This window comes from Pomacea canaliculata, linkage group LG3, assembly GCF_003073045.1.
Source record: "Pomacea canaliculata isolate SZHN2017 linkage group LG3, ASM307304v1, whole genome shotgun sequence".
Classification (NCBI taxonomy): Eukaryota; Metazoa; Mollusca; class Gastropoda; order Architaenioglossa; family Ampullariidae; genus Pomacea; species Pomacea canaliculata.
Window position 1 is genome coordinate 16504454 of NC_037592.1, and position 21334 is coordinate 16525787.

Below are 21334 nucleotides of genomic sequence, written 5' to 3' on the forward strand. Positions count from 1 at the left end.
AGAGCTGAGAGTAATTTGATATTGCAACTATCAGGTAAGGGTGTGAAGAAGGACTAGCATAATGGGAAAGGTTGTTAGGAGTAATGTTTACGGAAGAGGTGTGTTATCAGAGCACGTTTAAGGGATTCAGTAGTGGGTAGGTGGCGGATATGGAAAGGGAGAGAGTTCCATTGTTTCGCTGCACAATAACTAAAAATCATGTGGCCATATGTTGATGTTTTGGTGACAGGAAGAGTAAGGAGACGATCATCAGGCGAGGAGCTGAGTTGTCTAGCTGAGACGTGAGGGAAGAGCAGTTAAGAGAAATAATCAGGGCAGGTGGCAGCAAAGAAATTAAAATACAGCACAGACAATTTGAACTGGATGCGAGAACGGATGGGAAGCCAGTGCAGAAAACGAAGGAGAAGGGTGGCGTGGTCCTGTTCCCTAACTCTAAGCACCAGACGTGCAACAGAGTTCTGTACTTTCTACAGTTTGTGAAGAAAGTATTCAGGGCAGCCAGCAAGCAAGGAGTTGCAGTAATCAAGTCTGGCTAAAACATACATCAGCGATACTTATTCCCCTCTGTATCTCCCTGCGTCTTGGTGGGAGTACGTGATACTGTTGGTGGTCTTATAGCAACTTAACCAAAAGTAGAAAAGACGTTTTCTACACCTTCTACCCATCAAAAACCTACCTTAGCTTCGAGAGTCATATGAGTCCAGTTATACTGGTGGTGTACACACACTGACATACGTACATACACGATAACATTTTACTGAACAAGCACTCGCATGTGCATTCATAGATGGATGCACCAATACCCGTACAAAGTACAACTTATTGCTGCTGTCATCTTTTAACATGAACTTCTTCTCTACCATGACTGCGAAGAGCCAATCAGGTTGGATGGGGAGCCGCTAGAAGAAGTCAACGCCTTTACCTACCTCGGGAGTGTGGTGGACAAACAGGGAGGGACAGACGCGGATGTAAAGACAAGAATTAACAAGGCAAGAGGCGCTTTCATAAAGCTTGGAAAGGTCTGGAGCTCCGGGAGCATAGGCTACACGACAAAGATCCGTCTCTTCAACTCCAACGTCAAGTCAGTCCTACTATACGGAGCAGAAACATGGAGGACGACCAAGGGCACAACGAAGAAGATCCAAACGTTTGTCAACCAGTGCCTGCGCAGAATCCTCAGAATTCACTGGCCAGAGAGGATAAGCAACACCGACCTGTGGCAGAAAACGAAACAACAGCCATAGAGGAGGAAATCCTGCGGAGAAGATGGGGTTGGCTAGGACACACCCTAAGGAAACCAACATCCAACGTCACAAGACAGTCGCTGACGTGGAACCCCCAGGGAAAGAGAAAGCGAGGAAGGCCGAGAAACACCTGGAGACGGGACCTCGCCGCCGACACCAAGCTCACCGGATTTGGATGGGGTCTGCTGGTGACGGTAGCCCAGGACAGGAGGCGTTGGAGGGCTGTCGTCGATGGCCTATGCACCAGGAGGGGCGAAGGGCATAACTGATTGCAAGACGCCGCCCGGCCTAGACTGACTTAATTCCATTAGTTGTGATGTGGCTATCAACTGAACTGCAAATAACATTATTTTAACAGACACAGTCATCTGCTATATCTCGAATTGTTCACCTTTGACTGCACGTATGGAGATGCCCGGCAATGACATGTTATAATACGATAACAGTCTCTAGTTTTTCACCGGGTCTCGATCCGCGATCTTGATAACAAAGCAGTAACAGTCTTATCCTGTACTTGTTTACAGTTGTGCAGCTACTGATCAAATGGCCTTTGCTATTATTTCGGGTTCAGATTTTAAAAAAAGTGAATCCTTTTATTTCATCGACGGCTGCATGGTAAATTGTTTTACGTGTTGAAAATCCCCCTCTCGTTTCATTCAAGTTAACGGTGGTTCTAGGTCCGCACAATCCATATTCAGTATTAATTGCTGATCTCATCACCATCACCTTTACTTGTCAAGTATGTCATCTATACTCACAAGCAATTTCAATTTATCAAGTAAGCAAGTTAGAGTCATCTTTTATTTCTCTTTATTTTCTCAAGTTATTATTTCTTTCCTCAGTAACATTCTAGGTTAGCGCCTGTCATCTACACTGAGGGTTGGCTGTCCTAGGTTCACCTCTCGTTTCGGGCAAGCTGTTAATTCTTTCTCAGCATATGCATGGTCTCTGTTTGCAGAACAAGCTATACCTTTCTGTGATATACACCTATATATAGTTGCTGGCTCGGCGTAAAACACCAGTTCATCCCCGCCTCTCAACATTCTACGTCCTCACGAATATTTGATTTGAACAGGTCCCTAACAATCAAGAAACTATGATCTGTGATTGTATTTCTTTATCGGTTAGTATATTGTTTGTGGTCAAAGTTAAATGAGGTCGTACATGTGAAGTCCACTTCACCCGCTTGCGGAAACTACAGCAACTAAAAGGAAACGGTGTAGTGTACATAGGCGCACATCTCTTCCCATGGGGGGAAGAAATGAGGTTGTATTTTATTTGGCTTTTCTTGTTGTTCTTGCAGGTAAGAATCACTGTATACGAGCTTAGGTGTATTAGAGAAAACAGGTTGTAAGCTACATAAATATTTTTGTAAACTGTCACAAAATACAGTGGAAGCTCGATTATCCGGTCTTCTCATAACCGTGCATTCGCGGTTATCCGGGATCGATTCACGCTGAAGGCGAAACATGCTTTACTTTATCTTCTAAGATAATATGTAAAGTTTTGTTTTTAAGAAATGTTGTTTTAAAGGTATGTACTTAATTCATCGTTCGTTCGGGAGGGTACTGTACAAAGAAGGTGATCAGACGTTTTGGGAGCGACGTGTGCCGATCATGAAGTCGTCACCGACAAAGAAAAAAAAAAAAAGCGAAAATCGGGGAGGATGGGGGAACGCCGAAAGGCAGTGAACTAGGAAACAATGTTGAAATTGGTAATCAAACGGCGACAGACAAAACCCAATACCAATCAATGTACTGTAATCAGATTTTTAAATACATGCGGGACATTGATCGACTATTTCATGGACGTGTACAGGGGATCTATGTTCATGACTATTCAGACGAAACCGGGATGTTTTATGAGAAGGCGGGACACGTGGTCAAAGGCGGGGGTGTACGTGCCGTCTAAACCAGTACGTCTGCTCACCTTTAATGTACAAGTCAAATTTAAATTATTTTTTGTCCGTAAACCACGCAAGAGGGGCGACATTTAAATTTTGTACCATCCTTTCTTTGTATCGCACCCACAATCACCACAAAAAAAACAACAAAAAAACCAAACAACAACTTTGGCGCCATATAGCATGCAAGAATGGAGCAAAACATCTAAAATTATCAGTGGATGAACATAATTGTTACACTAATTCAGATTAAGAGTAATCTTTAGACATGTTTTTGCTTTGCAATGTACAAGATCATATTTGTGATTCCCGTCAACCCCTTTCCCCATCTCTGCATTTCAACATGGAGGACAATACAAGTGAGAAAATGTACACAGAGATAATATACGTTCTCTCACTTTCTCTCGCGCATACATACACAGCGAACTCAACACACTGTAGGCCATCGCTACAAGCAACAAAACTGATGAAAGTCAAACCCATATAGTATCATTGTCCAGTTCTAATATGGTGGATGTTTTCATCTCAAAGAGAGGTGTATGGTTGATAATGTCAGCAGGCAAGCGACCAAGCGTACATGCAACAACTTTTTTTTCCAGCCCCAGAATACAAAAAGTATTGTTTTAAATGGACAAAGGGTGTATATCTGCATGCCTAGAAACTTAATTTTGTAATTCAGGATACTGGCAAAACTTAATAAGCACCATATCGCAGTGACTGTACGTAAATGAGATCTGACGAGTTCATCAGTACTATAAACCTGCCATGTAATAATAAGTCTGTCCCCAGTGTATCCTCCTCCTTTGTACTCCCTAACCCTTATTTACTTCCCATAAAGACTATAAGAGCCATGTAGCCCTACTTATAGGTCAGTATGTGGAAAGTTGACTGGATCAGCTTTGATAGCACATCATCAGAAAGCATTTATTATAATGATACATTTCAGTAACTATATATCATCTTTGTAACAGTCTCTTTTTACCTTTATCCTATAGCCTTGAGCACCTATACATATAGTCAGACTATGAGTCACAACTTGAAGCAGCATAAGTATTGGGAGAGTCAGAACCTAGATAAGTCATTTTAGGAAAACGTTACAATTGTAATATGACATGCAGTTATGAAATACCTGGAAAGTAAGTCCTGTATGTTTTTTGGAACAATTATCACATAATAATCATTGCAGGCTGAGAATGTCACAGATATTGCCCTGAAGTGTTACAGTTGCAAAAGTTAACAGATGCACAGTTAATGCATAGAAAGATCATGACTTACTCATTCAAATTCATATGATAACCATAGAAATTGTCCTTTATTTTATCAGTGCATGGCATTGAACCCCAAATGAAAGGAACAGACTTGACATGATATATTCATCATGGAGTGTGACCTTGTGACCTACTATCTAAACAGCCACTTTTGTGCCTGAACTTATTTCTTGTGTTTGAATTTTGTAAACTAGAGGAAATGTAGGGTTATTCAACTTCTTTCCTGTAAAAATAGAGATTCCTTAACTCTTTCTGCTTGCTTATAAACATTATTGTCTTTCTCATTTAATAATATGTTTTGACTGCCTTAAAAGTAGGACAAACTTCTGAAATAATGACCGAAAATCCAAGAGGAATAGATCAACAAAGATCAGTACACATCAAAGGAATCTTCTGAATATGTGCCTAATATATCAGTAACTGCAACTTAAGTTATGGCTGAAATGAATTGCAACAAGGACTAAAACCCAGGAATGAAACTCTTTTCCTGATATAAGAAAGGTGTTAGCTGACCAGTATAGGGAGTTAACATTATTCATGTGCCTTGATAATTTGTTCCACAGAATAACTCATTTCTGTGTTTATAGTTTGGTTTTTTCCTCAACCTCTACTTAAATTAAGTCTTTATATTTTTTTTTCTATTATTGTTAGAATCTCAGTCTCAGTATGACTGCACTTTTGAGACTGGCTACTGCTCATGGATACAGGATACCTCTGATCAACTCAACTGGATTCACACTCAAGGAACAACTAGAAATCAAACTACAAGACCCACTGTGGATCATACATCAGGCAACAGTGAGTAATTTATCTTTTGAGCTGGAACTTTAAAAATGTCAATTAACTTTAGGAAAGGCATTATAACTAGTCATGGAACAAATGATTGTACTCATATGACCTGCTACAGCTACTGTCATTGATGCTACTAGATTATTATTGTAGATGAAGTGACAGTGACAATGATCAACTTTATTGGTCCCAGCGGGCAATTTAAACATGGGAAGGTGCTCTAGTTACAGTAAAGTTAAAAATAAAATTAAAAGTAGAACAAGTTAACTGCAAGGTGCAAGGAGTACATTAGCATGTGAAAGGAAGGCAAATTATATATATATACTATAAAACAAACAACAACTTGCATCAAGATTATTTACAACATCATACACAAACACACACCACTGACACTTTATCTGAGATTGAGCAGCTGTGGCTCGAAAGTGTACAAAATATTTTATGTAATGACAAACATTCGTTGAAATAAAAATCTTGAAATATTGACCTGGTGAGGTGGGAGAAAAATATGTTTCTATATAAATACATGTGTTTGTGAATGCATATTTACACTTTCGCATATTTAAAATGTGAGAGGTTAAAAGCAAACTAGAATGGCACTGCTCGTGCAAATGAGTGGCAAACATGCAAGTGATTATGTGTGGGTGTTGATGCATGGATGTTTTAGGTGATAGGTTTGGAGTTTGCAGTAACAGATAAGCATGAATCCTTGCAATTATATTTTTTTTAGATTTGTACTCTACTAAACTATTCAGCTTCCACAACATTCAGCTATGTATATCATAACTTTTTCTTGCTCTTTTGTCTCCACACAGAAAGTGGTTGGTACATTCTTATAGAAACAGCAGTTGTTCAAGGGACCAACAGTACAGCACGCCTGATATCTCCACAGATTCCAGCCAACTCTCCATATTGTCTGCAGTTCTGGTATTACATGTATGGTGCTCATGTTGATACGCTTACCATTTATGTTCATGTAAGTTCTTTTCTGCTGTTAGCACAATATTGCTGCTGTTGTGTTTGACATAGATTGAGTTGTTGTGACTAAGTTATTTTGAAATAAGTTCATCGTTTTGTATCACTTTAGGACTTATAGAAAAGTACATGTACGCTAAAAAGGAGTCACAGGAATATTTTTAAAATCATTTTTTAAGGGATATACTGTTACCAACTTTGTTTCGACAGGGACACATGCTTTGCTGTGTATAAAAACTAAATGATGTAAAAACTTATAAACAGTACCATGAATCTGTACACTGAAATTGAAAACAGAGAGGAGGAAGTCCTGACATACCGCTGTGGACCAAAAGCCAGACTCAAGGCAGCCAGTGGATCTATGGGCAAGTGCAGCTGTATTCTTTTTTCTACTCTGTCAACATAGTGTTTGAGGCAGTCCGTGGACCCTTCTTTAAGGGTGACATTGGGATAGATGACATCAGAGTTGTGCCAGGAAGCTGTCCTACCACAAGTAAGCTTTCTGTACCTTATTATTACTTTTTAGGATCATATACTCCAGAAGTATTTGACCTTTGATACATCCAAACTAAAAGCAAAATGCATCAGATTATGTAATAGTTTCTATTCAACAAGAAGACCTTCCTAAAATAAAACATGCATGTGTGTTGTATCTGGAAACTTTGCTCATAAGAACTGTGTATTAATGTAAGCAGTAATGCTTTAGAACAATTAAGCTACTTTTATGGTTCATGAAATTCCATGCTGGTGATTTTGATCTCAAGGATGCTTCTGGGTCAGGGAGGCCTACCAGGGTCAATGACGTCATAATAAAGGCATTGATCAAGTCAAACTCACATTGCACAATACAAGAGATTGAGATTGAACATTCATCATTCAAGTGTTCATGACCACCTGAACAAGTTGGAATATGTAAACAAGCTCAGTATTTGGGTTTCTGAAAGAAGTTCATTTGATGGCACATATAGACATCTGTGATATCAAATCAATCAAACTTTATTGTCTGTACAAGACAGTCCAAAACAGAAATTTTTCTTTCGCTCACAATAACTACACATACAAATCTACAAGTATAATATAAGCATATCTATATATATATACACATATATACAAACATAACACATAGACATACCCATATACTACATTCAACAATTCACACCTACACCCTCTCACACATGTACATGAACCTCCTGAGAAGGATGCCATGTAATATAAGGCCTATGAGTCCTATTGCCTTTTATTTGGTGATGGCTGCTGGCATGAAGGACCTTTGGTAGGCAGTTTTTCGTGCACATGCTACTTCCTAAAGCATTTGCCCAAGGGCAGCAGCTGAAAGCTGTGATGGAGAGGGTATGTTTGGTCTGGTTATATTATATGCCATTTTTCTGACTGCATAAAGGTACAAGTCAGAAAGTGGCAGCTGTAGAGAACCTGGTGCATGACTTTGGCCAGCCTTGCCTTGTCTTTGACGAGGAAGTGACCATACCAGGCGCTGATGTTAAATATGAGAATGTTCATTAAACGCGAGGAAAACAATCCATTTTTGAAGTGACTGATAGCTAGTAAGGAGAAGTGGATTGTTTACAGCAATATGATGCACTAACAGTCTTGGTTCCAACATGATGATTCACCTCAAATGACATCAAAGTAGACATCAAAGGAAAGTTATGTTTTCATGCAATGTGGTGGGATTTTAAAAGTGTTGTGTTTTTCGAACTCCTGCTAATTGATTGATTAAATCAGTTCGAATGTGTACTGTTAGCTATGGAAATGTCCAAAGCTCATTAATCATAAAGCAGTTTTGTTCAATCATGACAATGTGAGACCACACACAAGTTTGATCAGCTGTCAAAAATTATTGGAGCTTGGATGAGATGTGTTGCCACATACTCTCTTGAACTTGTGCCATAAGACTTCCACTTGTTTCACTCTCTTCAAAACTCCTTGTAATGTTCAGATGAGGCTGTAAATCAGCACCTTGTTAAGTTTTTCTGTGATAAATACAGGTCCTTCTATGAAGGCTATAAATCATCAGCTTGTTCAGTTTTTCGCTGATAAAGTCAGGTCCTTCTTCAGGAGATGTGAAGCTGACTGAAATATGGCGAAAGGTTATTGAACAAATTGCTCAACATATCACCAATTGATCTTGTGGATACTGTGATCTTACTGAATAACAACCTTTGAAAAACAGAAAAATATGTAATGACAATGACAAGGACAATTCTTTATTTACGAGGGGTAAAATAAGCAACTGAGCGCTTTTTTCCATTTAGCCCTCGCCCTTTACAGGGAAGGAAATTAACTACATAAACGAAGTAATTATAGAAAAAAATTGTAGCAAACATAAAGAAGGGTGGATATGTACAAGATGATGGTTAAGAAGATATATATGCATATATTTACAAGGTCACCTGGAGTTGGGAGGAATCTCCAGAGGCATCCTCTATATGTCTTGAAAGTGTTTAGATAGATGGCGTCAAAAGCAGTTCAGGGAGTGCAATTTCTTGAGATAGAGAGGGAGGCTGTTCCATAGCACGCTTCCTGAGAATTTCAGACTTGATTTGAACTTTCCAACAATCCACTATATGATACTCTTGAGTTTCAGAGGCTATATATAGCTTGTGTTTGTACCTTGGTGCATTACTTTCATCTATGTTTTGGCCTTTGGCTATTAGGACTAATAAGAATACATTCTAGTAGTTTGAAGCAATGTTGATGACAAGTCTTTTTTATTGTATTCTCAGGTGGCTTGGCATGTGACTTCGAGGCAGGTTTGTGTGGATGGAATCAGATGACGAAAGATGATTTTAACTGGACCCTACATTCTGGTCAAACAACTACTGTAAATACTGGACCTTCTAATGATCATACTCTGGGTACCTCATCAGGTAAAGATGCCAGCGCCTTATTCTTTACGCTTAGACATAGCTGTCCTTTATAAACTGCAAGTAAAAGTCACCCTTGAAAAAGGAGGCTTTCCTGTACAAGAATTCTGCAGAATGTAGGACAAAATGCATTTAGCAGAGTCATAGACAGGAACTGTTATGTACAATTATTGATTGTTTTAAACAAAAATATTAAATATTTCTGACATTAAAATCAGAGATAGACTGAATTCAGATGTGAATGCATAGGGGAATAGGGAAGGGCAGTGGTGGACACTTCAGGCAAAAGGTACTGAAAAATCTTGACTATCTCTAGATATTTTTAGTGCTTTAGTGTAAGTATTTACTAAAATATATTTCAACTTATTAATTTGTTGTCAAGTTGTATGCTTTTACAACAATTCTTACAATTTGAAAATACTTTGAAATTATCTGAAATTCCCTTTGATTTGAGCAAGTACTTTAATTGATGGACTAGGCACATATTTTGGTAAATATCTAAGTTGCTAAGAACCTTAAGTATGCCATTGAGGAAAAAGACTACTGAGTTATTGTTTTAGACACTAACATTCATTTTCATCTGAACATTGTGAAGGGAGACAAACCATGTTTTATGCTTCTCAGGTAGTTTAAAACTTTTTTATCTTAACTAGTACAGATGTTGCAGGCTTGACATTATCTCTAGTCTAAAGGCTAATATCTATTCCATTTTAAAATAATTCTGGATTTATGTTTAGATGGGTTTAGAAATTTCACAGAATATTGCCATTCAGTGACTGAGAGATTATAACTTTTTCTTTGATTAGGTCACTATCTGTACATAGAGACTAGCTCTCCACGGTATCTTGGACAAAAGGCTCACCTTGCAAGCTCCTTGGTAACCCAGACTACCCCACAGTGCATGTTATTCTTCTATAGCCTCAATGGGGACAATGTTGGTGCCTTGAATATCTACATAATATCTGGTGCTGAACTGACAAGCAGTGATATTCCAGTATGGTCAAAAAGAATCAACTTAGGTGACATCTGGTTCCCAGGTCAAATAAGCATTCAGGGTTCTTCTTCTTATAGGGTGAATAACATTTGTTTGTCTTCTTTTTTTGATACAGCGTTCAGATTACATGCTTATTCACCTCTATAGCTGAAACAAAATTTCAACACTGTAACACTTCAGGTGCTGAAATTAATGGTTACAACAGTAAACTGACTTAAAAGATAGTAAACCTGACTATAAAGTAGCAATGATATATCCTATCAAGGTAGGTATTATGATTGCATGCTTTTGAGATAAATGCATTTAGTGCTCTTGTGTAGAAGAAAATAATGCATACCTGTTACATTGGGTAGAAGGAAAACTAAGCCTTTAAACTCAAGGGAAAAGTAGCGCACAATGGAGCTTTTGACATAGCCACCTGCCTTCTTTAGCAACTTAATGTTAACTGGCTGGTGTGTTTGGTGCATATCACCCTGCGATGAAATTAAGGTATGTGACTGAATAAGACTGTTGTTGACTGCTGATGAGGACTTCCTTTTCTTTTAGGTTTAGTTTTCTCTCCATATATTTTCCTAACATAAGCTTGGTTATGCTTATTCCGCTTGTTGATATAGTATTATGGATGACTTTCTTATTTCAGGTTGTATTTGAGGGAGTAGTTGGTGCTGGGAGTTTAGGAGATATAGCTATTGATGATATCATTGTAAGGAATGGTAGCTGCTCCCATCAAGGTAAAAATTGCAATGCACAGACATGCATTTTGCCAGTAACATTATCACTATGCTGTCCGATGACCTATTCTATAATTTCTGCAGTTTCACTGGATAATTGTTCCATGAATACATGTATATGTTAAAAAATTGTCAGAATATAGTACACATAAAGCACATCATACACTCATGCAAAGATCTCTTTGCTGATACCAGCTGATGCTGGTTCTTTGCTACTGGTCTTCAGAGAAAACTAAAGGATGAATGCAATGGCAAGAATTAATAAGGCAGGGCTTCTGCTTACGCAAAAAACTGCGTACAGTATGCATTAAAAGTTTGGAGGACCCATTCAATTTTCGTCGATGGGGTCCCATTCAAAGTTGGGCGAAGAACAGGGACCCCTTAAAAATCTGAAGAAGGGGTCCCTGGGACCCCAAAGAATTTAGCCTTAGCAGAAGCCCTGAATAAGGGGTATAACACTTGGTCCATTCAGGGATTATGTTAACCATAAATTTTATACGTTTAAAATATATTAATTAACCATCTGCTTGTGTGATTTTTTTAAAAATCTGAAAGTGGTATAAACTGAGACTTCTGAAAGCTATATTGGAGATCATTATAATTTGTTCATTTTGCCATGGGCTTACACCACAAAAAGCAAAATCAAATACATAAAGGTTTGAATACATTGTTTGAATTTGATGTATCCTTCTAACAAAATATTGAATTGTGAAAGATTTGTTTACTAGAAGAGAGAACTCCTACAAGGGAAAAACCACCATCAATGATTGTGAGACTCCCCCACCTAGCCACTAGGAGTTCTCTTCTGTAGTAAAGTGAGGCTAAAGTTATAGGAACTACTTGAATGTAGCCAGTTACTCTGTCAACAGTGTTTGGTCTGACTCATCTGTTCTTCCCTGCCATTCATCAGCTTATTTCTTTGCTCGTGATGACTATTCCTGATCGGACAAAGTCTTTCGCTACTACCACCATACTTCAATATTTATGCTTAGCCTAGTAATGTAAAGCATAAGAAATATGGACATGTACTGGGATTATCTTATATGCATTTTGCATAGTTCACACAGAGTTTTTTTTTTATCAGATCTATAACTTACTTAAAATTTCCTTTTTTTATTATCTATGCATTTTTCACATAATAGATTTCTTCTTTTGTTTTCAAAATTGGAAGCTGGAGATAATTGTGTATGTAAACATTACTTCCAAAAAATAGGCTAGAGCTACTAAGACTTTGGAGATCTACTGACTGAAATGGTCCTAGTGTGTTTTGTGAAAAAATAAACGAACTTGACTGGCGACAACTGAAAGCCCAGGTAGTTAGGACAAAACAGAAGGTTGAAGTCTACAGAGAAAGTAGCTTAAGAAAAGGCGAATGTGGTAGGGGTGGTGGTCAGAATGTATCTTCAAATTCTAAGCTCTAAAATACTTGACATATATGATGCAAGCATCCTTTTGCAACTTTTTTTTGTTTCTTTGCCAGACACTGTATTTAGACTTAAAGACAGCACCATATTTTTAAATTTGTTTTTACAGCTAATAATAACTTTGAGCATGGCTTGGGACTATGGACCAATCCAAGTGTAGGGGATAACTTTGACTGGTTGTTAGGACAGGCATCAATGGGTGCAACTTTTTCTGGACCAAGAGTTGACCACACACTGGGTACTTCAGAAGGTGAGCCATTGATTTGATCTATGATGTGCATGTGTAGACACATGTTTTTGCATGTGTTGTTTTCATTGCACACAAAACATAAGTGCAGGCAAGGACTTGAAAATGCATGCATATTGTGCAAGTGAATGCTCACACATACACACGCGTTAATGTTTTAAAATGTAGTTTAGAAGTGTACGCATGCACTGCTTAATAATTTGATGTAATTATTATACATACTTCTACCTTTTTTCTTTAAAAAAATGTCTTTATTCCTGTAATCAGGCAGAGAATATTGAAAAAGTTGTCTTTCTACATGTAGGACACTATCTTTTCGTTGAATCCTCCAAGCCCAAACAAGGTGGAGACATTACCTGGCTTCAGAGCCCTGTCATGGAACCAAATGTGGCCCTGTGCATGTCTTTTTGGTATGTTACGAATATTGATGATACAGATGCCATTAATGTCCTGATGCGCCCAGCAACACCAGCTAATAAAATTTCAATCACAGTCTGGTCACTCATTGATAGTGTGTCAGCAGGTTGGATGCATGGTCGGGCAGCTTTTTACAACAGTGCTCCATTTTATGTAAGTGTTAGTTTCAACAACACCCCATTAATCAAATGTGTTTATAGACTAACAGTTCTGCATATTCATTTAATATGAACCTCCAAACTAAAGAATGATGATAATGATAACGAAGGCTTTCCAAACAACTCATTTAAGAGAAAAATCTCGTTTATATGCCATTGTGAGATTTTGACTGAACATCTGCAGACACATTTAACTGAACCTCCAAACTGAAGAATAACTACAACAAAGGCTTTTTTCACCAAAAATATATTGCGAAGCAGCCAATTTTGCTTAGTTTAATGGTAGCTGAATTTGCTCAAAAAACACATGACTATGTTGATAATATTTTACTTTAATGGGAGATCAATTCGTCTTTTTTGGATAAATTCAACTTTTGATGTTGGAATAATATGGTAGCTATGACTGGAGCTGTATGAAGTGACAAATTGACCCAAAGAAAAAGTAGGCTCAAAATGTATTTTATGTGATTTTTTTGCAGAAAATCATATTATAGCATAAGTGGCCTGCCAGAAGAAATGTTAAAATATACTTAATTTTTTTCAACATGCATTTTTTGCCAAAAAAAAGAAAGAAAAAGTCATAATAGAGCATAAACTATCAGCTGTAAGTCATGTTTATATTTTTTTAATTTGTGCATTTTCATTTTATTGGGTTTTTCAGATCATAATTGAAGTTAGAAGAAGTGAAAGAGATCTGGGTGCCACTGCACTTGATGATATCTCATTCACAGAATCTGACTGTATGGGTAAGTGGTATTGTGTAACTGTTTTGGCATGTCAGTCCTTCATAAATATTATCAAACAAAAGTTACAATAATTATAAGAGGTATAAATTTATGTACTGCCTCCTTGTACTCTCTCCAAGCTTCCCTCTTCTGAATTCCTCCACTGAACTTACCCCAAATCTTACCCACTGGGTGGCTTTTGTGCCATGGATGCTTAGCCATTTCAAAAGTTACCACTGTTTGTGCTGCTGGGGTCTGCCTAGTGGTTAAAAAGACATAGCCCCAGTCTTCTTCACTGTACTCCCTCCTTCTCCTCTATACTAAAACAAACATTGCTGCTGACCATTCGTTCTTCAGCTAGCATCTAAACCAGGCTCTACAACACAAACATAGGAAATAGAGACTTACAGAGGCTGTTGGTTTGGTCCATCCTCCTCCTTTAGTGGCCTTTCTGCTTTCTTCTCTTTTCCTAGCTCACCATACCATTTACTTCAGTAGGTATTGTCTTATCCACAGTACAACATATGCTTTTCAGTTCTTTAAAAAGCTTTATAACTGTCCTGCATGGCTAGTTCACCATAATGCTAACCACAGTACTACATGTCTTTCAATTCTTAAAAAATAACTCTCCTTTTCATATTTAATATGTGCCAGTTTGCAAATGACCTCAGTTTATTAGCACAGAAAAATCTAGCTGGCATAATGATTTTATATACTTTTTTATATCAATTAAATACTATCATTATGTGGTAGAGGCTGGTTAAGATGCCAACTGAAGGCCGATTGGTTTGTGGAGTGGACAGGTAGTGCTGATTGGCGCACTGGTTTGTTTTTGGGGGACGGAGGGGGCCTCGAGAGACGGACATATGTCCCCTGGTGGACATAGTAGCACAGCCAGCGCTGCAGTCCTGTACGCCCAGGTACCCATGGCACATTACCCCTACCAGGGGATATAAAAAGGGAGGACGAGAGGTTGAGGGGAGTAGAGAAAGAGAAGCTTCAGAGAAGGACTTGTTGAGTCATCACCAACCAGCAGCCTGGTTGACTAAAGACAAAGTCTGTGCTCAGAGCTATGTTCTATGTAATGCTAAATCCTTCAGGCGGCCAGCAAGCAGTCACCATAATAAAGAGGTCCATCAGCCTACAGCTACACGTTTGAGGGTTAATTACAGAGTGAGCGTGAGTGTGAGTCGTGTGGTAGGTCTACCGGCCTGTTACAATTACATGTTCAAGATACATAAAAATAAGTGTTGTAATATTTAACGTGAGTGCTTCTGTAAGATTTAGCTTAATTGTATTGCTTGTAATGTGACAAAATAAGTAAAAAACTTAGTTTCTGTTAAGTGTATATTTGGGGGTTTTTTCCATTACAGCTGAACCTGATTTTGATGAGACTGGTTACCATCTACCCACTTTTCCCCAGCTGCCTACTACGACTCCAGGTTTGGAGATTTTCTTTTTTTAATCTTTAGTATATATGCAGCATCTACAGGGTAGGATTAGCTCGTTGTTGACTTGGTGAAAAATGGTGACAACTTGCAATTTTCTTGATGGTCAAGATAAAGCACAAGGCCATCACACTTGTCTATGAAAGATAATTATTTTTTTGAGCAGTGAAGACCAGTTTTCAAACTGATAAAAGATTTTTAAAAAGTGTAGTCTCTTAAAAAAGTGTTTGTATAATTAGGGGTTCTATGCTATCAATTGAATTGTACTAGTTCTGTTATTGAACGAATTTGTACAGTACGATCTCCATATAATTGTGACTTTGAAGAAGATTTTTGCAAGTGGGTTCAGGACACATCAGATGATTTTGATTGGATTAAGAGTACAGGGGCCACCTCAATTCAACATACAGCAGCATCGTTTGACCACACACTTGGAAACTGTGAGTGCTTTCTCTGTAAATTTCAGATTTCGTTCCTTTGTTAGTTTTGTTTGGCTAGTTTGCTTGTTTAAATATAATTTAATGATTGAAAGCTCAAATAATTTCATGATTGAGGATCAATCATGATTGAGGAGAGAGAAGCACAAAAGCATTATAAATGAAAACCCACACTACAAAATAAATAAGCTTGACATCAATTAAAAAAAAAAAACAAAGAGAGCATAGATGTATGTGTATGTTGCATTCAAACATTTAGTAACTATGGCCCTATATCTTGTCACTATCCACTTTAGACATTGTAAGCAGTTTTATTTAGAATACAAATAAGCCAATTCCAATGAACAACAACCTAAAACTGACCAGATATGTATGTGTATGTTGCATTCAAACATTATTGCCGTTCTGGCTCCAAGGTATTTGAAACTGTTGACCTGTTTAAGTGGTTCTGTTTATTTTGATCTCTTTTTGTTAGTGACTGAACATAAGTTCCACAGCATGACAGATTTGGCCAGTCCTGAATCATTTGTCTTGTCAAGGGAAACTTCCAGTCTGTGTTTCCTTTGTCAGATTTAGAAGACTGCTCTCACCACCTATTAAAGTTATTTCCCATATAGTCATGTAATCTAGTGCAGCATGAAAAAGAATTACCAATTTTGGCAGTAAAATTTCTTTCTTTGAATACTTACCAAATGACATGACCTGCTTACTGTTGGTCTCTTCTGTTGATAACTGGAGATTGTTGGATCACCATGATGGGGGTCAGTGGGTAACTAAGCTCACAAAGGCCCCCTGGCCATTGATCAATATTAGTCCAGTTAAGAGAGGACAGCTCTAAGTGAGGCTGCCAGTATATATCCAATAATAGTTATGACATCTAATAAGTACTTGATGGAAATGTTTTCTGCCAGAATAGTTTTCATCTAACAAAAGCCTTTTATGTTGATGGTTAGTTTTTTTTTTAACTGTTTGTAGTTTGTTTGAAAAGACATGTGAGTTATTGAATCTTATGTTGTTAAAAAGGGCTATTTAATAATAAAATGAGTATTACATTATTTATTTCTCCTCTGGCTAGTGTGAATTATAGTACTGTCCATCTAATTCTTATTGTTTCAGCAACTGGTCATTACCTTTTTATTGAAACATCGCTACCACGTCATGCTAATGATACAGCTCGCTTGTTGTCACCTCAGTTGAATGTCAGTCCACGTGGAGCTTGCCTACGATTCTGGTATATAATGTATGGTCCATCTGTCAACAGTCTGAATGTATATGTACAATCTAACACTAATATCACAAAAGTGTGGACACGGACTGGCACACAAAGAAACCAGTGGACATTTGGTGAAGCCCCAATTATAAGCTACTACTCTTATCAGGTACAAAACTGTCTCCAATTTATTATTTTTTAATTTATTGTTACTTGGCCTTTAAGTCACCCTCTACCAGCATGCACATTTATGGCACGTTGTAAAACTGGTGAAAGTCTTTGACTTAGGCTAAAGATCCAGGTAAGAAAGATTTAGTGAAGTGGTAGACTTTTCTAAGATTTATGGTTCTATTTCTTTTTTTTATATATACTTCAATAGTTATATTTTCTGACATGATCAAATGAATATATTTCTAGATAATTATCGAAGCTACTCGTGGGACGACCTTTCTGGGTGACATCGCAATTGATGACATTAGCTTCACAGACAGTCTATGTGCCTCTGCTAATACAGGTAATTTAAAACTGCACATGTTTGTATAGTTCTTGCACTTTGAATTGGCTTAGAGGCAAGCAACAAAAGAGAATTTGTTATCATTATTCTGTCAGTTAGGCTCTGAAACTTTCTACAAGAAAACATTTTATTAAAATCAATTATACCACTTTCTCTGTTTGTGTGTGTGTGTGTGCACATATGCACATGTGTGACAAGGTCATTAACCACACAACACATTTTACACACTTAACAAAGAAAATGCTTAATGCACAGCCATAGATTTGTTGGTATTCTTTATTATGGTGACCACATGCTGTTGCAACTGTTACTTCCACTTCCTAAAAGGGTAAACTCTTAATAGAAAGTCCTCTGCTGGGCTGCTGGCTGAGGTGCTGATCGGTCTGTGATGTTTCATCATCTTGCCCTCAACAAGATTATTTCTCTGACTTTGAATTGTCTCTCTGATGTGTGTATAACTGGATGTCTCCCTACTCTTTTATACTCATATGGAGGGTTAACTTGGAAAGGATGCCTGACTATAATGGAGGAAGCACTAATTATGCTGAAGGGCCCCACCTAGTTGTAGGTTGGGTGCAACCCCCTCCTTCTTCATGTGGCCTCTCTGGACAACACATACTTATATGCCATCAACACTATTGACTGATGCTGCTAACCTACTTTCAGCTGGCCTTTAAGTCACCCTCTACCAACATGCACATTTATGGCACATGTAAAACAAATAGAATGAGAAGTGAAATAACTAAATAACTACAAAGTCTGAGATTGTTGATTCTCTTGTGAGTTGCATTATGATCGTAACACATTTTTGCTAACTTATGAATGTTCCCTCAATTTTCAGCATATCTTTGTGACTTTGAATTTAAGGAGTTGTGTGGTTTTACTCAAGACAAAAATGATTCCTTTGACTGGACGTGGAAGAGAGCTGGCACAGTCGCAAACTTCACAGGACCCATTGTTGATCACACTGAAGGCACAGATTCAGGTGTTGTTAGAAATTAATACTGGTCTTAGGATGAAATTTGAGTTTTGAATTGCTTTTAAACAAATGACAGTCTTTCCAGTTTGGTCATTAGCAAAGCAAATATTAAACCTATATTTCCTTTTCATGGAATAAGTAAATCTAGGAAAGCCATCTCACTACATCCTGTTACTCCAGATGACTGTATTACCCTAATGTTCCCATTTTATGTCTTTTTATGGTACTCTTATCCCTACTCAAAGAAAGAATGATTTTAATTGTAATGCTTCTAACTGTAATCGTCAATATGAAAGAGTAGGTCATCATGGTAGATTTCTAATTAGACAAGACAAAAACAGCAACAATTTTTACCCACAAGTGAAATAGGATTCTTGTTGGCATAGCAAGTATCTAGCTTAGGGGTACATATTTATTAATACCAAACATGAAAAGCTACATAAATGTAGATGAGCAATACTAGGAATCTAGTTGAAAATTTAAGGAGCAAAGACTGCTTGAAGCCATTAAAAATAACTGAAGTAAATATTTATATTTCAAGGTCATTATATGTGCATCAAATCAAGTGCTCCACAAAACCCAGGTGAACGTGCCCGTTTGGTCAGTCCTATATACCCACAGACCACTGGCTCTTGCCTCAGTTTCTACTACAACATGTGTGGCTCCAGGATGGGCACATTAACTGTTTATCTAGCAGAAACAGGGCCAATAACTCCTTATCAGATTATCTTCCACAAGTCAGGGAATCAGGTAGATTCTTGTCTTTCCCAAAATGTTTTTTCAAAATATAAGCATTAAATGGTTAAGTAATGGAGCTATCTTTTTTTTTTGCTTTTCAGTATTTATATTCTTAGATTCTTTGTATACTTAGACCAGTGAAAAAAGCTTTTCATTTTTCCACCCATGTGTATCACTTTCGACATTGAACTTTCCAACATTTCAGACATTGAAATTATAACTTTTTATTATATTAAAAGCTGTTAAGCTTCTTGAAATGAATGGGATACAAAAAAGAATGGTGAATTGTCTCACAAGAGTGTGACTTGTTATGAAAATGTCCAGCACAAACTGCAGCCAACCACTGTATTATGTTGGCAGGCTGGGTTTTAAGTGTCCAGAATTTGTGCCTGTTCCCACAAAATCTAGAGCACCAATTTATGAATAAAAGGAAAAAACAAGAAACCTGGACAGAAAATCACAATCCTTAAAAGTCAAATAAACTTTCAGATTTAAATTCATGTTACTACTAATTTAATATTCCCCAATTATATCTGATAAAAAATCTTGTACACTCAAAAAAAGATTCAAAAACAGAATGACACAGAGTCCAGCAAGTTTTCAAATGAATAATTTACACTCTTTTAACAACTTTAGTCAGGACTTCTCCTCTTAAGTCAGGTCTTCACTACACAGTGCCAAAAAAGACTGTCAGGTTTCCAGCATCCTGGTCAAAAAACAGTAAAAAAATAAAATACATATACATTTCATATGTGCTACAGCTAGAATACATAATATCCTAATATGGAATGATGTTTTTGCAGGGCTGCAACTGGTTGGTAGCAGAGGCTCAGGTTCAGAGCACAACCAGCTTTCAGATCTACTTTGATGGTATTGTTGGAAGCAGATACTTCAGTGACCTGGCCATTGATGATGTCAGCCTCAAGCCTGGGATCTGTCAGGGAGATGGTCAGTAGAGCTCTGTTGTATTGTTGACAGAGTAAAAATAGATGACCAGCGAAGGGACATTGGTGTCAGTTAACTATAGAGAAAATGTTAACAGTTTTGTCTGCAACAGCTGTAAAGAAAATTTTAATTCTTAAGCTGTATAGGAAATTTTAAATGCATAAGCTGTGGTGATTGTGGATAGAATATTATAATTAGTTAAATGCCAGTCATATTGTAAACTCTTTATTCATAGTATTATACTAAGGAAACAAGCAGTTTTCAGCTGTCTGCAGATTTTTTCATTGCTGCACAGAGCTCAGTTTATAGCAGTTGTTTGGAAGTTTATCAGTGTGATAGAGGCTGGCATCCTTACCAGTAGAAGGCTGATTGATCAGTATCACTCTCTGCTACAATAGGCTAAGTGAGGGAAGTTTCGAGGAGAGTGCTGCACCCTACCTTTCACTAGAAGTATTTAGCACCACAAAGAGTACTGTCCTCGAATATGATTGGCCACCCTTCACACATTAGCCCCTGCCCCCACTTCCTCTCTGGAATAAAAGGGAGAGGGTGTGTGCTTTTCAGTCTTAAATCTCAGGTTGCAGCACCACCATAGACATCCAGTGGAGACTGACAAGGAAACCCTCAACCTCCACCAGTAGCTGGGTTAAGAAGAAATAAAACCAATAGATGTCACATTATCCAGAGTACCAAGCAAGCTTTGTTAGCCACAATAGGTTTATTATGTACCTAAGACAGCATGGTGTGTTGTCCAGGACTTGTGTCCCTGACAAGTCTTGGCTTTTAAGACCAAAAGTTTGCTGCAAGAGTTTGTTGTGTGGTCACACTAGAAGCTGCATATGACAAACAACCAAACAGCTCAATAAAACTTTAAAATTCTCCTAGTACTTTTAGCATTATTTGCACAATGTGCACATCTGTGGTAAGCAATCCCATTTACATGAGCAAAAAAATAATTCCTTAGAGTTTTATGCAAAATCTTCTTGTATGGCACCCAATACATCAGTGCTGGAGTACAATTCCAGTGATAAATAGTACTGTTTTACATATAGGTGCTTGTGATTTTGAAAATGGACTGTGCACATGGACAAATGCAAGAGATATTGACCAGTTTGACTGGACGATTGCTCAAGGTGGAAGAAGCAGTAAATACATGAATCCTGACTTTGACCACACTTTTCTTGATGGCGACGGTATGTGAGATCAGATCCAATAAGTTTATCTGTTCTTTTCGATATCAAATGACTGTTTGCATGTAGACAGTGTAGTAAAGATGATACTTTTCACAAATATTTTTCATAGC

General features: G+C 37.6%; 1 protein-coding gene across 1 annotated transcript in view; it reads left to right on the top strand.

Annotated features, from left to right (window-relative positions):
* Nucleotides 1–2416: 2416 nt before the first annotated feature.
* LOC112558980 overlaps nt 2417–21334 on the top strand; it is a 188172-nt gene continuing 169254 nt past the window's right edge. The window contains exons 1-18 of the mRNA XM_025229763.1: nt 2417–2547; nt 5067–5213; nt 6020–6180; nt 6477–6672; nt 8924–9067; nt 9871–10136; nt 10699–10789; nt 12323–12463; nt 12765–13030; nt 13697–13781; nt 15134–15202; nt 15505–15648; nt 16762–17024; nt 17273–17369; nt 18211–18354; nt 18890–19098; nt 19890–20034; nt 21084–21224. Of these exons, the coding sequence (XP_025085548.1) occupies nt 2493–2547; nt 5067–5213; nt 6020–6180; nt 6477–6672; nt 8924–9067; nt 9871–10136; nt 10699–10789; nt 12323–12463; nt 12765–13030; nt 13697–13781; nt 15134–15202; nt 15505–15648; nt 16762–17024; nt 17273–17369; nt 18211–18354; nt 18890–19098; nt 19890–20034; nt 21084–21224 (2764 nt within the window). The 5' untranslated portion in view covers nt 2417–2492. The remainder of the gene's footprint in view (nt 2548–5066; nt 5214–6019; nt 6181–6476; nt 6673–8923; nt 9068–9870; nt 10137–10698; nt 10790–12322; nt 12464–12764; nt 13031–13696; nt 13782–15133; nt 15203–15504; nt 15649–16761; nt 17025–17272; nt 17370–18210; nt 18355–18889; nt 19099–19889; nt 20035–21083; nt 21225–21334) is intronic.